This window comes from Oncorhynchus mykiss, chromosome 9 (genome assembly GCF_057628025.1).
Source record: "Oncorhynchus mykiss isolate SJ-2025 chromosome 9, ASM5762802v1, whole genome shotgun sequence".
NCBI lineage: Eukaryota > Metazoa > Chordata > Actinopteri > Salmoniformes > Salmonidae > Oncorhynchus > Oncorhynchus mykiss.
Genome location: NC_143030.1, coordinates 23,179,093 through 23,194,471, shown reverse-complemented (window position 1 = coordinate 23,194,471; position 15,379 = coordinate 23,179,093). Strand labels below are relative to the sequence as shown.

General features: G+C 43.6%; 3 protein-coding genes across 7 annotated transcripts in view; 2 read left to right on the top strand and 1 right to left on the bottom strand.

The window, feature by feature from the left end:
* Positions 1–4,561: 4,561 nt before the first annotated feature.
* LOC110531706 (N-alpha-acetyltransferase 38, NatC auxiliary subunit) lies at positions 4,562–7,504 on the bottom strand. The gene is made up of 3 exons (XM_021615037.3): positions 7,136–7,504; positions 5,694–5,871; positions 4,562–5,393 (listed from the first exon to the last, which is right to left on the bottom strand). Exons 1-3 carry the CDS (start codon positions 7,172–7,174, stop codon positions 5,269–5,271), a joined length of 342 nt encoding a protein of 113 aa, XP_021470712.1. The 5' UTR covers positions 7,175–7,504; the 3' UTR covers positions 4,562–5,268.
* LOC110531705 (cytochrome b5 domain-containing protein 1) lies at positions 7,460–9,872 on the top strand. The gene is made up of 4 exons (XM_021615036.3): positions 7,460–7,806; positions 7,874–7,950; positions 8,055–8,273; positions 9,566–9,872. Exons 1-4 carry the CDS (start codon positions 7,686–7,688, stop codon positions 9,794–9,796), a joined length of 648 nt encoding a protein of 215 aa, XP_021470711.1. The 5' UTR covers positions 7,460–7,685; the 3' UTR covers positions 9,797–9,872.
* A 909-nt stretch (positions 9,873–10,781) lies between these two features.
* LOC110531704 (ATP-dependent chromatin remodeler CHD3) overlaps positions 10,782–15,379 on the top strand; it is a 56,426-nt gene continuing 51,828 nt past the window's right edge. For 3 of the 5 annotated variants that reach the window (XM_021615035.3, XM_021615033.3, XM_090183762.1), the window contains exons 1-6: positions 10,782–11,489; positions 13,509–13,642; positions 13,847–14,026; positions 14,139–14,263; positions 14,519–14,808; positions 15,089–15,252. In XM_021615035.3, coding sequence (XP_021470710.3) covers positions 11,315–11,489; positions 13,509–13,642; positions 13,847–14,026; positions 14,139–14,263; positions 14,519–14,808; positions 15,089–15,252 — 1,068 coding nt within the window. In that variant the 5' untranslated portion in view covers positions 10,782–11,314. The remainder of the gene's footprint in view (positions 11,490–13,508; positions 13,643–13,846; positions 14,027–14,138; positions 14,264–14,518; positions 14,809–15,088; positions 15,253–15,379) is intronic. The other 2 variants (XM_090183761.1, XM_021615034.3) reach the window with 1 other exon arrangement.

Sequence of the window (15,379 nt, the reverse complement as noted above, 5' to 3'; positions counted from 1 at the left end):
ATTTAGTTTCCGACTGCCCTGTAATCACAACCAATAACTAGATGTTAACTTTACAAGTAAAGTTGTGGGGCTTGGTAAAGCTCTTTTAAAAGTAGTTTGTGGTAGTGGAAGAAGTTTAAAAAGTGTTACTTTAATGATATTATTCGAAAGTGATCATTTCAAATGCCAAACCCTAGCCAGTAGTAGTGGTCGGTAGTTGTGTGGTTGTGGTGAGTAGTTTTGGTAAGTAGGTATGTGTGTAGTTCAGTAGTTGTGGTGAGTAGGTAAGTAGGTGCGTGGGTCTGTAGATGTGGTTTAGCAGTTGTGGTTGTGGTCAGTAGTTGATTGGTTGTGGTCAGTAGTTTTGTTAAGTAGGTGTGTGGTTCAGAAGTTGTGGTCAGTCGTTCTGTGGTTGTGGTCAGGAGTTGTGGTCTAGCTGTGGTCATTAGTTGAGTGGGTTAGTAGTTGTGTAGTTGTGGTCAGTAGTTTTGGTAAGTAGGTGTGTGCTTGTTTTCAGTGGTTATGGTCTGTAGTTATGTTGTGGTCAGTAGTTGTGTGGTCAGTAGCAGCTGTGTGGTTGTGGTCAGTAGTTGTGTGGTCAGTAGCAGCTGTGTGGTTGTGGTCAGTAGTTGTGTGGTCAGTAGCAGCTGTGTGGTTGTGGTCAGTAGTCATGTGGTTGTGGTCAGGGTCAGTAGTTTTGTTAAGCAGGTGGGTGGTTCAGTAGTAGTGGACAGTAGTTGTGGTTCAGTAGTTCTGTGGTTGTGGTCTGGAGTCGTTGTCCCATTGTTTGGTTGTGTTCAGTCGTTTTGGTGAGTAGGTGGTTGTGGTCAGTAGTTTTGTAGTAAGTTGTGGTTCAGTAGTTGTGTGATTGTGGTCAGTAGTTGTTTTCAGTAGCTATGGTCTGTATTTGTGTTGTGGTCAGTAGTTGCATGCTTGTGGTCAGTAGTTGTTTTCAGTAGTTGTGTGGTCAGTAGTTATGGTGTTATGGTCAGTAGTCTTGGTCAGAAGTTGTCAGTAGTTATGGTCTCTAGTTGTGCTGTTCAGGTCCGTAATTGGTTGTAGTCAGTAGTTATGGTCTCTAGTTGTGTTGTGGTCAGTAGTTGTGGTAGGTAGATGTGTGCTTGTGGTCAGTAGTTATGGGCAGTTGTGGTCTGTAGTTCTGGTGTTGTGGTCAGTAGTTGTGTGGTGCAATAGTGTGGTTTTGGTAAGTAGGTATGTGGTGCAGTAGTTGGGGTCAGTAGTTTTGTGGTCAGTAGTAGTGGTTTAGTAGCTGTGGTCAGTAGCAGTTGTGTGGTTAGTAATTGTGGTTTAGTAGTGTGGTTTCGGTAAGTAGGTATGTGGTCAGTAGTAGTGGTTTAGTAGTTGTGGTCAGTAGTTGTGTGGTTGTAGTCAGTAGTTTTGTTAAGTAGGTGTGTGGTTCAGTAGTTGGTCAGTAGTGTTGTGGTCAGTAGCAGCTGTGTGGTTGTGGTCAGTAGTTTTAGTAAGTAGGTGTGTGGTTCAGTAGTTGTGGTCAGTAGTTGTATGGTTATCGTTAGTAGTTTTGTGGTTAGTTGTGGTCAGTAGCAGCTGTGTGGTTGTGGTCAGTAGTTGTGTGGTTAGTAATTGTGGCTCAGTAGTTGTGGTCAGTTGTTTTGGTAAGTAGGTGTGTGGTTCAGTAGTTGTGGTCAGTAGCACCTGTGTGGTTGTGGTCAGTAGTCATGTGGATGTCGTCTGGAGTTGTGGTCTCATTGTGTGGTTGTGGTAAGTAGTTTTGTTAAGCAGGTGTGTGGCTAAGTAGTAGTGGTCAGTAGTTGTGGTCAGGAGTTGGTTGGATGTGGTCAGTAGTTGTGTGGTTGTGGTCATGTGGCTGTGGTCTGGAGTTGTGGTCTCTGTGTGGTTGTGATCAGTAGTTGTGTAGTAAGTAGATGGTTGGTTGTGGTCAGTTTTGTTGTTGTGGTCAGTAGCTTTGTTAAGCAGGTGTGTGGTTCAATAGTTGTGGTTGTGGACAGAAGTTGGTTGGATATGGTCAGTAGTTATGTGGTTGTGGTCTGGAATTGTAATCTCATTGTGTGGTTGTGGTCAGTAGTTGTGTTCAGTAGTGGTGTGGTTCAGTAGATGTGTGCTTGTGGCCAGTAGTTGTGTGGTTCCGTAGTGGTGTGGTTCAGTGGTTGTGGTCTGGAGTTTTGGCCTAGTGTTGTGGCTAGGAGTTATGGTCTCATTGTTTGGCTGGGTGGTAAGTAGTTGGTTGGTTGTGGTCAGTAATTTTGGTCAGAGTTTTGTAGTTATGGTCAGTAGTTTTTCTTAAGCAGGTGTGTGGTTCAGTGGTTGTGGTCAGTAGTTATGTGGTTGTGGTCAGTAGTTGAGTGGTGTGTCAGTAGTGTTGTGCTTAGTAATTGTGATCAGTAGTTGTGTGGTTGTGGTAGTAGTGTGGTTCAGTAGTTGTGTTGTCAGTAGTTGTGGTGTTATGGTCAGTAGTCTTGGCCAGAAGTTGTCAGTAGTTGTGTTGTTGCGGCCAGTAGTTGTGTGGTCAGTAATTTTGTTGTTCAGTAGTTGTGTGGTTGTGGTCAGTAGTTGTTCTCAGTAGTTGTATGGTGTGTCAGTAGTGTTGTGCTTAGTAATTGTGATCAGTAGTTGTGTGGTTGTGGTCAGTAGTTGTTCTCAGTAGTTGTATGGTGTGTCAGTAGTGTTGTGCTTAGTAATTGTGGTCAGTAGTGTTGTGGTAGTAGTTATGGTCTGTAGTTGTGTTGTTGTGGCCAATAGTTGTATGCTCAGTAGTTGTGGTCAGTAGTTGAGTGGTGTGTCAGTAGTGTTGTGCTTAGTAATTGTGATCAGTAGTTGTGTGGTTGTGGTAGTAGTGTGGTCAGTAGTCTTGGTCAGTAGTTGTGTGGTTGTGGTCAGGAGTTGTGGTTCAGTAGTTATGGTCTGTAGTTGTTATTGTGGCCAGTAGTTGTATGGTCAGTAGCTGTGTGGTTGTGGTCAGTAGTTGTTTTCAGTAATTGTGGTCAGTAGTTGTGTGGTGTCAGTTGTGCTTAGTAATTGTGGTCAGTAGTTGTGTGGTTGTGGTAGTAGTGTGGTTCTGAACAGAGACAGCTTCGCTCTATCCAATCAGCGCAACAGGATCAACGTACCAGTTGAGATATTTAGAGCGCGGAGCACAATCCTGAGAATGAAGTGAGCATTACAAATCTTCTCTATCATTCCAGGTTAGTTTAGACCGGAGAATTATTCAAAATATTAGTGCTAAACTGTTTGGTCCGAAACAGATTCTGAATCATGGGAATTTATTATGAAGACATTGTCCCCCTCCGAGGCACGTGTTGCTAAAGCCAGTGATAAACATGCTAACAAACGTTTGTGCTTTGAAACTAAATAAATGCTGCACCCTGACCCACAATTTATTTAATAGATTCATGATAATGTTGTTAGACAAAGCAAGGAGATTACTTCAAAATGTGATTTAGTTATTGGAATTTACTGCTGTTGGTAAGTAATGAATCTGCTAGCTTCTGACAATAATTGCAAGCAGTTGATGTGTTATTACAACAGATCACTCTATTAATTTGAAGAAGCTATTCCTAATCCGTTTTCAGATTTTAAAAACAGTGAAGTAGAGGAAGATTTCCCACTAACTTTTTGTCTAAATGGTTGGCAAATATTCAAAGTAGCAGATTTGTGTCAAAAGTTGTTGCATTTAAAGTGAATGGAATGTTGGAAGTGATGATGTCACAATGGGGAGATTGTTGAAAAAAGTCCCACTCTCCTGAATGAAGATAGATACAAAGTTGAATATTTTAAAAGATATCAAAAGTTGAATACGAGCAACTCAACTCAAACCAGTCTGTCTACACGTTTGAATGGTATTTGTGTAAGAGGAGTTGCGCGCTAAAGAATAAGAAAAATGAAGATGTAAGTGGGGCATTTGCTTCGCAAACCAAACCCCACAAGGGCAAAAATTGATACGACAAATACACATTACTAGGAAATAATGGCAAACTTTTGCAATCATGCAACTCTCGTACTGGGGCCTCCCGAGTGGCCTAAGTGGTCTCAGGCCCTGCATCACAGTGCTAGCTGTGCCACTAGAGATCCTGGTTTGTCCAGGCTCTGTCGCAGCTGTGACCGGGAGACCCATGGGGCGGCACACAATTGGCCCAGCTTCATCAGGGTTAGGGGAGGGATTGGCTGGCAGAGATGTTCTTGTCCCATCGCACTCTAGCGACTCTTGTGGCGGGCTGGGCGCAATGCACGCTGACATGGTCGCCAGGTGTACCATCCGAAACACATTGGTGTGGCTGGCTTCCGGGTTAAGCGGGCATTGTGTCAAGAAGCAGTGTGGCTTGGCTGGGTTGTGTTTCGGAGGACGCACGGCTCTCGGCCTTCGCCTCTCCTGAGTCCGTACGGGAGTTGCAGCGATGAGACAAGACTGTAACTACCAATAATTAAAAATAAAAAAATCCCTCATACTGAATATCTTTTCCTAGTAACACGTGCACTTTAACACTAACTGATGGCCTCAACTGGTGTGACCTGGAAAGACGTGTCCCGAAACGAGTGAGATGGAGGACGTTTGTCAACGGCCTATGCTGCTAATAGGAGACAAGGGTTTAATCAAATCAAACTTTATTTTCCACATGCACCAAATACAAGCGTAGACTTTACTGTGAAATGCTTACAAGCCCTTAACCAACAGTGCAGTTCAAGAAGAAAATATTTACCAAGTAGGCTAAAATAAAAAGTAACAAGAATAACGATGCTATATACAGGGGGCACCAGTACTGAGTCAGTGTGCAGGGGTACAGGCTAGTTGAGGTGTTTAAGTCAGGTAAGTCATGAACTTTAGCTAGTCATGCTCTGGACCATCTGTAACTGCTGCACTACCAGTATATAAGGACAGTCTGCATCATTCTTCATTAACAGATCAGACAGGTTTAGATACTGAAATGTATTGGAAAACATTTATCCATATTCCGTACAATTAAACAGCGGTTCCATACAAACACATATACTGTACAGCCTGGCTCAGTCCATGCCCCTCCTTGAATAAACATGTTGTACTCAGTATATTAACTTAACACACACACACACACTGTAATGTCACTGAGAGTGCCTGGTTAGACCTCACACACACCATGGCTGCCTGCTAAACCAAATACACTGGCACCAGAGATCAGCTGCATCTGGAATTCTCCTTTGTTTGAATTCTCAATTTCAAGTCTGTACTGTAACGTCTTCTAGGCTGCTGAGACATAGACCTGGCTAGCCAGGGTGTTAGCTAGTCTCCTCCAGCTTTGGGCGAGCTGATCTTGTTCCTCAGTGGCTGGACCCGAACCCCTGTGTTCCGACCAGGCTGTCTGATTCCACCTCGATAGAGACCACGTGGTGGCCAGGAATCATGGCTAACCCCAGCACTCTGGGCTCACCCTGGGAGAAGGAGTCTGATGCAGATGCAAGTAGGACACACACAAAATATATTTTTAAAATGAACATGTACACAGTGTATTAACGGCAATGTTACTCTGTTACAAAGCAGAATATGGATATGGTGTTCACTCCGGTCCCAGAGAGCTATAAGGTTTTTACAGCAAATAAACTAAGCAATACATTTGCTAGCTGAATCGGGTTTGTTAGTGCTGGGTTTGGACAAAACCCTGCACCCACTGCTCTGCAGGAACAGGGGTGAGTAGCAGTGAGCTTACTAGAGTATGTGGGCTTAGCCTAATAAGTACTGTCGTAACCTGAGGATTTGAGGAACTCCTGAGCGGACCCCAGGATGACGTTGCAGTCTCTGTCTGTGCACAGGAACAGTCCCACCAGTGTTCGTCCATCTGTCATTCTGATTCTCATGTTTTTGTTCAGCAGGCTCTCCAGCTTCTGCCGTGCTCTGGAGGAGTAAGATGACAGTTCGCCCCGCCCCTAGAAATAGGGAGAAATTAGATGATAGGACTATACTTGTAACGGAAGCATAATGGTGATACTGGGTGCATCTCAACCGTCTAAAGTGGCTTGCTCTCTTTGTAGCCTATACTTGTTAAACTTCCCCTTGGCAAGGTTGACAAGGAGACACGACTTTCAAACACTTTATTTACCTAGCTCTGGTCCATGTGCATACAGTGGATGTGCAAGCAGATCGTAGTGACGGATGCGCTTGGACCAGAGCTAGTTTGAAGGTAAGCAAAATGCTCAACATGTGTTTATTTGTATTTTGAAGAGATGACAGCTTGTACATACAGAGAAGTTTATCGGCACTATAGCAACATCTTTACTTTGGTAACGAAAGTATATTGAAGTCAGTCACGAGACAAAATCTGAGAAATCCTCTATGAAGGAAATGGAACGACGTTAACTTTAGCCCTTGATCATGACTCTCAGTTCCATTACATATAAGGCATCTTCCGTATGGGGAAGCTTTGTTACGAGCCCCAACACTCAGTCTGAACATTAACACGCATAGCTTGCGGTACGGTTTTGGAAGCATAAGGACTTTATCTTTCATATCAGCAACAAAAAAATACATTGATATACACCTTTTATAGGGTTCCTACATGGCCATACATCCATGTTACAGAAGGTGTTTACGGAAGACAGAAGGACCATCAGTGTTAATTAGCATGTTCTGAACACCCGTGTTTAATGGAAGAAGGCTGCCAGAAACGTATTGTCACTGAAAAATACTGTTGCCTGCAACTTTGATAAAGCCGGTTAAAAAAGTGTACAGCATCAACTACATCAAACACAGTTTTCATGTGTTTGCTGCCATTCCATCTGCTCCGTTAAGGACAATATTATGAGCCGCCCACTCAGCAACTTCCTGTGTTGTACAGTAATAGTACATTTTGCCTTTGTGAAATTATTTTTGATGTGATATGAAAGTAAAGGGCTTTATGTTTCTAGAACCGTATCGCAAAAGATAATCGATTTACGTTTAGCTGAAGTATTTGGCTGTCAGAGCAAGTCTATCTTTGGAAGAAAAAAAACACAAGGTCCTTAAGGAGTAATGTTAACGGTCGGCTCCTTAAGAGTACATCTTGGGCTACTTTAGCTTAGCTAGCTAGTGGATCCAACTTGCCCACGAAATGTATGGATCAGCTATGCACGCTCTCCTTTCCATTTGGCAAAGTGAATATTATGTATTAGAAGTGTGTCAAATACGACATTATTAAATATATATCACCCCTACATGAGTTGATGGACCATTTTCTTCAATCATTGTTGCCATTCCACCCTTTCTTGATCGTATTTTTCTTGAGGAATTATTTCACTGTTGTACAGCCGGAAATTCGTTAGGGAATACGATGCATTGTGGGTATTGTAGTATGCAATGTAGGTAGGTGAAGCCAGAGGTTTGGTAAAACTTTGCACCTATTTGGTTTTGGAGCATTTAATGGATCATTCAGTTAGATCCTATTAAATTACAAAGTATTGTCATGCTTAATTATATAATAAAATTGGTAAAATGTGTGACATGATTTATTGACTGTGCAACCACTTGTGTGAGATTCCGCAAAGCTGATTTCAGTGTCGTGCTGTCTTTGCCAGACGCTTCCGTGGTTACCACAGTAACGGAGCTCCAGCTGTTCGTGTGTACACTTGTTGATACAATAGCGAGTGAGCTTGCACATAAACAATATACGTTACTTGTTATATCTCTGACATATGCTCAGTTGTTACATTTTACATTACCTTTTATAGCTCTACATAAATTGGGTCAATTTGCGGAAGTAATACAAATGCGGCCAACAAAGTATTTCACCCCAACAGAGGTGTCCCTTCATAACACCCTTGGCGACCTGTGGGTGTCATACCTGGGCAAGGTGTACGACTTGACACCATTGGTGAATGAATTTAAAGGTAAGTTGTCAAATACAAATAGGCTATTAGGTTACAACAGTTTAATAAATAACACACTTTTTTTCAGGGGATGTACTTCTGAAGCCTATCATTGAGTGTGCAGGAAAGGACATCAGCCACTGGTTTGACCCAAAGACAAAAGATGTGAGTGAGAAAATAATCAGACTTCTATCAAGAATGTTACATATTTGTCTTTCTTTTTCATTATATTGATGATGAGTAGGCAAATTCCCCATTTGTATTTTCAGATTCTGACCCACATTGACCCACTATCTGGGTGTGTGAAATACTACACCCCTAGGGGGCGCTTTGTGCACGTGCCCCCTCCCTGCCCTCGTACTGACTGGACCAATGACTTTGGGCGACCCTGGTGGAGAGATACGCAATATGAGGTGGGACTACTTTCTGTCAAGACCAGGTGGATCCGCATCATCAACACCCTCACATCCCAGGAACAGGGTCTGGAGGTAAGTCATCCTTATTCTGATGTATACATGTGTTATCATACTAATCTCACATAGCAAGACACCATCCCCTGGCAAGTGGGGCTAGTGTCATACATAGATATCATAAATGCTGCATGCATGTATTATACATATGCTATAGATATGCACACATCATACTGACATCATTCTGCACACATACATGTCACCTTCACGCATACATGCACCATTTATACGTAACCATCATGCATACTATTGTAGCTGTTCATGCCTTATCCTCCCACCTCCCCCTCAACCGCCTTACCAGCAAAGCATTGTCAGCATATCGCAGTAGCAGTCTATTAGGAGTGTATCCACTCATCTGGCACTGTTTCACACATACTGCGTAATATCACTGACTGGAACACAGGTGCTGTGTCTCCCTTACTCTGTGTTTCACTGGCTGAATAAAATATGGGTTACCACACTGCACTCTAGGGAGCCCTGGCCTGTATGTGACTAGCTTCCAAAGGGACCAAAGGGGCACTGGGAGGGGGAGTGAGTAGCACAGTAGTGCAGTGTGTCACTGTCAAGCGCTGGGGGGTTTCTGAGCAAGTCCTGGCTTGGTTCGCTCATTCCCCCCGCAGCCTACACAAACAAACACACAACACAACACGCTCGCACCCACAGCAGAGTACGCCTCTCCTCTCCAGCGCGGTGGGAGAGCAGGCTTTCCCACCAACCTGCCCCAGCTGGCACTAGTAGTCTTCTACTGGGCCAGAAGCTTAGTGTGGGTGCTCCACGCTCCACACAGTCAGACACATGCTCTCTCTCTCTCTGATACAGTCACAAATACTCACGCACACACCACACACAAATTCTCTCTTTCTTTTTCTCATACACTCTCTCCCTCGCACACAATCTCTCCTCCTTTCTCTTTCACCCTGCCCCCCCCCCCCTCTCTCTAGTGGTTCTTAGCAAGTGTGCCCATTGCACCCTGCATAAACAAATTATTTTCTTATTTTTTTTGTTGGCTCCTGGAAGCCAAGCTAGAGTGGTTTAACCGCCAGTTGCAAGACATGCCCATAGACCACAGAATGGGTTTCAGGGGGAAATGCAATGGAAAATACATATATATTTTTACTATTGAAATACAATGGCTGATGACAATGACTGATCATACCTATAGGTTCTAGATCTGAAACAGCTGCAACAGATTTCAGCTGCAGTCAATATATCCCCTGGGAAGTCAGGAACATGGGTTGGAAAACATGGGTTGGAAAAGTAAAATCATTTTAAAAAACTGCAACTTCTCCCTCCTCTCTCTCTTTTCCCAGGTGTGTTCCGAGGAGACCTTGAATGAGATTCTCCAGCGCTACCTCCGCTACAACTCTCACGCCGCCAGCTACACTTGGAAGCACGACTGTGTCAACCTGGACATGAGTAAAACGCTGGAGGAGAACGGCATCCCCGACGAGGACGAGGACTTCTACAACACACGCATGGACCGCGACCTCTTCTCCCAGTCCATCTGCCTATACTTCAACGACGACCTCACTGAACTTTGACCCCATATGTAAGGATGTTAGAAAATGGTGGTGAGCAATATGAGCAGACAATCTATTAAAATGTTGACTCACAAAATACATTTTCTGTATGTGTTATTTGTTAGCGTTATATTATTGTTGTAGCAATTTTATTATAGCCTATTTAACACAAAAAGGACTTGAACTGGTAACCTCACAATTAACCTGTTCCTTTCCTTGTCATTCTATCCCAGTGTCATCCTTTTGTCATTCCTTCAAAGCTTCTTGCATCTTTACAGTAGGCCTACATAAATTCATGCCAACATTTTACATAAAATAGCATGGTAACCATGGTAATTGTTTATGTGATATTCAACAGCACCTTTGTGGCTCTGCTGGGTTAAGATTTCCAGTTGTACAGAATGTGCAGGAAACCAAATCTACTATAACAGTAGCAATATCAGGTTTAGTCAGTCTGATATATAATATCAAATCAAATTTTATTGGTCACATACACATGGTTAACAGATGTTATTGCGAGTGTAGCGAAATGTTATCCATAGTTCTATTAATCAGTGACCTGCCATTGTTATCAATATCTAGGCTATTTATCATTATTCACAATTATACACAATTATACACAATTTTACTCTAAAATGTGCATACTGTATGTATGTATGTCTGACCATAGACCCCTTTATCAAAGCTGGGCTGCCTGAAGGGAGACCAACCATTGTCTGACTACTAGAGGTTCCCATGGCCTTACTGCCACCCATATCAAAGGGACTCTAGTGAAAGTGTGCAATATGATTTTCAAATGTATCCTCTTTCATTTGAATGCTTTCAGAATGTAAAAAATATATATATTCGATATCTATTATTATTATAATAAAATAATCTCCAGTTGAAAAAAATGCCCGTTTGCACATTGCATAGATTTTTCTCCCTACCACAAGTGGTTAATTTTTAAGCAATCCAATCTGATGTAAATCTGGGCATGGCTGCAGCAGATTTTCCCAACCCCCCCACTCTCAAGTTCCCTCCCCGACTCTCTCTCTCTCTCTCACACGTATCATTTTATACCACGGTGGGGGCCTTTAAGATTATTAAAGTGGCCATATTTGATAGATTTGTATCGCGTTTTTCAGTGCAGAAAGGGACTTTTGTTGCGTGTGATCTTGAGACAGTTAGTTGGGATGGCTGATCATGGGGGGCAGTAACATTACAAGCAGTCAAACACCCCCTTTCTTGTTTCTTGTAACAATGTACATGTTTTTTGAGGAGGGAGGGGTAAACGGAGAGAGGCAGAGAGAGAGAGAGAAAAGAAGATGGGGGGGGGGGCGTTCTGCAATAATATAGTCCGCCATTTTTTATGTAAGGGGATTTTTCTTATTGGGGGGGTTGTTAAAAAATAAATATAAGAGCGGCCATCTTTGTTTCCCTGCCTTGTAGTGTAAAATATTCCAAAACGGCCCCCACTTTTTTTCTGGTGTCGATTTGAATATTAAATAAATATCATAATTCCGGAAGGTTTCTGATTTCGAGGAAGGAGCCGATGACATGAATATAATGTCCTCTCCTCTCCGGTCCTGTGAGGAAGACCAGGGCATGTTGGTTAATTCCGAGGGAGTAGATTTTGATGAAGAAGACGAGGACGACGGAGATCTAGACGAGAACGCAAGCGACATAAACTCGCCGGCGGCGCCTCGAGAAACTGCAACACTAGCCGCGCCAGGTAGGCTATATTAGCTACAGTCGAAAGAGACACTGGCGAAAGACTCGGGAGCGCGCACACAAAATAGAAACACATACATTTTTTTTAAAGTACGCCAGGACACCCTGTGCCGCTCATCTCAATAGTTATCCGTTGCTGCAATATAATTAGTTGCGCGCCCGTTGCTCCAAATGATAGCGCAGCTTTGGAACAGAAAGAGTTGAAGACTTCCAATTTATAAACAATTCCACAAAGTTGATCCTCCTCAACGTTGCTTTTCATCCTGGCAATGCTGCCATATTCATAGATGTAAATAATATCTCAATGTTAATAGGTCGATGTGAAGTGTACAGCTCACGACATCACTGGCAGAAAACATGGACTCTCCAGCAATAAGCTTTCTGATTGTGATCTTTAGAATAGTGCTGGGATGTCTGTTCCCGAGGCGTGAGCGTTAAAACCGGATGATAGAGTAAGTGCTGGTATGACAGTGTAAATAAACTTGCCTCCTACCCCATGACGGTCTCCACTGTCATACTGACAGGGACGGTTCATGATAGGACACCGACACTACTCCCAAGTTCTGAATATAACCGTTATGTGTAGCCTACAGGGCTATTGTTCCCACTCTCTTTTGATGTCATAGCAGACTAACACATGTAACACGTAGGCCTATAATACACAAAGCCTAGAAACTATACTGTGAAGCCTAATTAAAGAAAGGACTTGCCTACAACAATTTCATGTGAAAAATACGATCAACAGAAATCTTATTTTACTCCAAATAAATTTATTTTTGAGGGATTACAGATTTGGCCTGGCTGGTTCCACACCAAAGAACATGTTTACATTATTTTGCAGTTCATGTTAATTAATACAATTACATTAATTTGCATGTATTCAACAGTGACATCAGATATTGCAGATCATGATTTTGGGGTATTCAACAAGGGACATTTTAGCATCACTCTGAACAACTAGCCTAAACTATGTCGCCTGTCTCGAGACAAGAGCCGCGTATCAATTAGTGCGCTTCCCGCAGCGTCTCTAAACCCCCCGCGACATGCGCTGGCGGCTGTTGTGGTCGGGAACCAGGTGTTGGAATTAATTGCGGGGAAGTAGGGTAGGGAGTCGTTTCAGTTCATCCTATAGAGACAGACTGGCTTGCGGCCTCAGAATCACCGAGCCCCGCGTGATGCTAATGCCGCCCCTGGCTGCACTCTGCAGCAGAAATATGCGGAGACCTCGTCTGGGCGCGCGCTGCGTGTTGTCGCCCACCAACAAAGACAAACCATTAAATCGAACTAATTTCTACCAAGTGCAATGGCGGCCGCAAGCGACAGTTTTTTTGGTGATGTTTTCCCCCATCTCTTCATCCCCCTGACAAAGCACATGCTTCACTCTCTCTCACTCTCCAATAGGGTACAGTCTCACTTTTTGCCAGGGGAAAAACTTGAATACAGGGATGAATGGCTCATTATCACTTATTGACCCTCAAAACGTGGGATGTCGTGTCTTCGAAATAAATCTATTACATGTTTGATTTTATTTTATTTTCCCAATTCATTATTGTGGAAATATATATTGCTATGGACATAACGTTTTAGAAGCCCTAAAGCACTGTGTAACATGTAGCCAACATAAGGCCTTACTTTCATATGTCTCAGCCTCACATTTTCAATGCCACCATGAACAACATTCTTGTGTTTTTGTGAGGTGTTCATTAACAGATAAGCCAGATATGGATTTGGTTTTCACTGAACTGATACAAAGCAGCTGTCAATCCCACTTACCAGTCAAACTGTCACAATTCAGTCAATCTCATAGGTTGTGTTAAGACACTATACTCTCCCATATGACACATTTGGTGTCAACGCACACATGACAGTGTGTTGGTGAGAGGCTTTTGTTGTGCTTAATTGTGTTCAGAAGAGATTATATTGACAATTCAAAGCCTTCAATGATGATTATAGTCAATATGATTTAGTCACATCTCTCTCTTTCTCTCTTCCAACCCCCTCTCCTTGCTTCAATCCCCAGTAGAGGAAGAAAGGGAAGCATCAGACAGGGCCAGTCTAGGGAGGAAGAAACGAGGGCCCAAGAAGAAGGAGACAAAGAAGAAGGAGAAAGAGAAAGAGGGAAAACCGGTTAAAGCCAAAAAACGGAAAAAGATTGTAAGCCTCTCGATCATTACGGTCCATCAACCGCCATACATTCTGATGACACGTCATTCTATTTCATTTGCTCAATTGAAGTCATAGAACAAAAAACTATCTGTGACATTACATATTGATTTAGCATCCTCATCCTCTCTTCTGTTCTTTCTCTTTTTCTCACTTTCCCCTCTCTCCCCTTCTTTTCTCCTCTCCTCCTCTCAGGAAAGTGATGTAGAGAGAGACTCGGAGCGAGAGAGAGATTATGGTGAGAACTCCGACAGCGCAGCGAGTGACTTCTCTGGCGAGAAAAAGAAGAAGAAGAAACACAAGGAAAAGAAGGAGAAGAAAACCAAGAAGAAGAAAAAAGATGATGGGGACAGCACGCACGAGGAGACAACAAAGGTAAGAAGAACACAACAAGAAAGTGCTATAGTTGTTGTTTTGCTTCATTTTTTTACACATTCTGATGGCTAAAAGTCTTCAAGCTCTCTGACTGGTTGTTTCTCTCCTGCAGCCAATAGAACAGAAGACGTCGGCCCAGCTGGCTATGGACTGGGGTCTGGAGGATGTGGATCATACATTCACTGAAGACGATTACCGCACACTCACCAACTACAAAGCCTTCAGCCAGTCCATGAGGTACAGTTGGCCTGCTGTAGTGATTGACAGTCAGTGAGATGACTCAATGAGTTATTGTTTATTTCAGTTGTCTAGTTCACTACCAACCATGGAACAATTCCCTCCATTCACAATCCCTCAGAAACAACCATTTCTAGTTCAAGTTTATTTTCAAGTTCAAGATTATTTGCCACACTGTTCAAAATCAATTGTCATTACTGTTCTGTACATCAAACACTCAGCTCTTATTCCTCACCTGCCTCTTCATCTTCCCAGGCCCATGATCGCCAAGAAGAACCCTAAGATCCCCATGTCTAAGATGATGACCATCCTGGGGGTCAAGTGGAGGGAGTTCAGCTCTAACAACCCCTTCAAGGGCTCCGGTGCTGCAGCCGTGGCAGCTGCAGCCGCCGCCGCCGCCATTGCCGTCGCCGAGCAGGTCTCCGCGGCAACCCCATCCCCGGAGCCACCTCCACCCCGGAAGCAGCCCCAACCCCCACGGCCGCCCCCCCTGCCACCACCCCCGCCTCCCCCGCTCCGCAAGGCCAAGACCAAAGAGGGCAAAGGTCAGAGGATGAGAGAGAAGGGTGGAGTAGTGGAGTGTGTCATGTATAGCAAGGACTGATTGAATTGAAATGGAATTGGTCCCAACTTCTAGTCTGGACCCTCAGACATGTTGTAGCCCTGATCAAGGGTTTGGGTAATAGTCGACTAATTTAATCTGGTGTGCCAGTTTAGGGCAAGAACAAATATGTGAAACGTCTGAGGACCCCAAGGAGAGGTTTGGGAAATCCCGCACTAGAGCACTAGTAGAAATCTTGACTTCATTCTGTCCCTGTTTCTCAGGCCCTGGGTATAAGAAGAGTCGCAGTAAGAGTCCTCGTGTTCTGGCTGAGAGGAAGAAGGCGGTGGCAGCAGCAGTAGCGGCTTCAGTAGCTAAAGCCAAGAAGATGTCCCCCATACGCATAAAACTGGGGGCCTTAGGCAACAAGAGAAAGAAGAGCAGCTCTGTAAGTATTATAATGCTGGGAATTTGGATATAAAGATGTGCGGTGTAGGCCAATGTATGTGGGAGCATGCTGGTGTATGAGAGGCGACAGATCGGTGTTTCTCTCCTCTCTCTATCTCTCTCTCAAT

Bases quoted from the DNA above. Each gene is read 5' to 3' on its own strand.
- LOC110531706 (XM_021615037.3), bottom strand. From the start codon at position 7,174: ATGGCAACAATGATTGAAGAAAATGGTCCATCAACTCAT. The intron at 5,872-7,135 runs GTAGGGGTGATA...CCCTATTTCTAG, and splicing joins AAAATGGTCCATCAACTCAT to GGGCGGGGCGAACTGTCATC. The intron at 5,394-5,693 runs GTTACGACAGTA...CATCTGCATCAG, and splicing joins GGAGTTCCTCAAATCCTCAG to ACTCCTTCTCCCAGGGTGAG.
- LOC110531705 (XM_021615036.3), top strand. From the start codon at position 7,686: ATGCGGCCAACAAAGTATTTCACCCCAACAGAGGTGTCCCTTCATAAC. The intron at 7,807-7,873 runs GTAAGTTGTCAA...ACTTTTTTTCAG, and splicing joins ATTGGTGAATGAATTTAAAG to GGGATGTACTTCTGAAGCCT. The intron at 8,274-9,565 runs GTAAGTCATCCT...CTCTTTTCCCAG, and splicing joins CCCAGGAACAGGGTCTGGAG to GTGTGTTCCGAGGAGACCTT.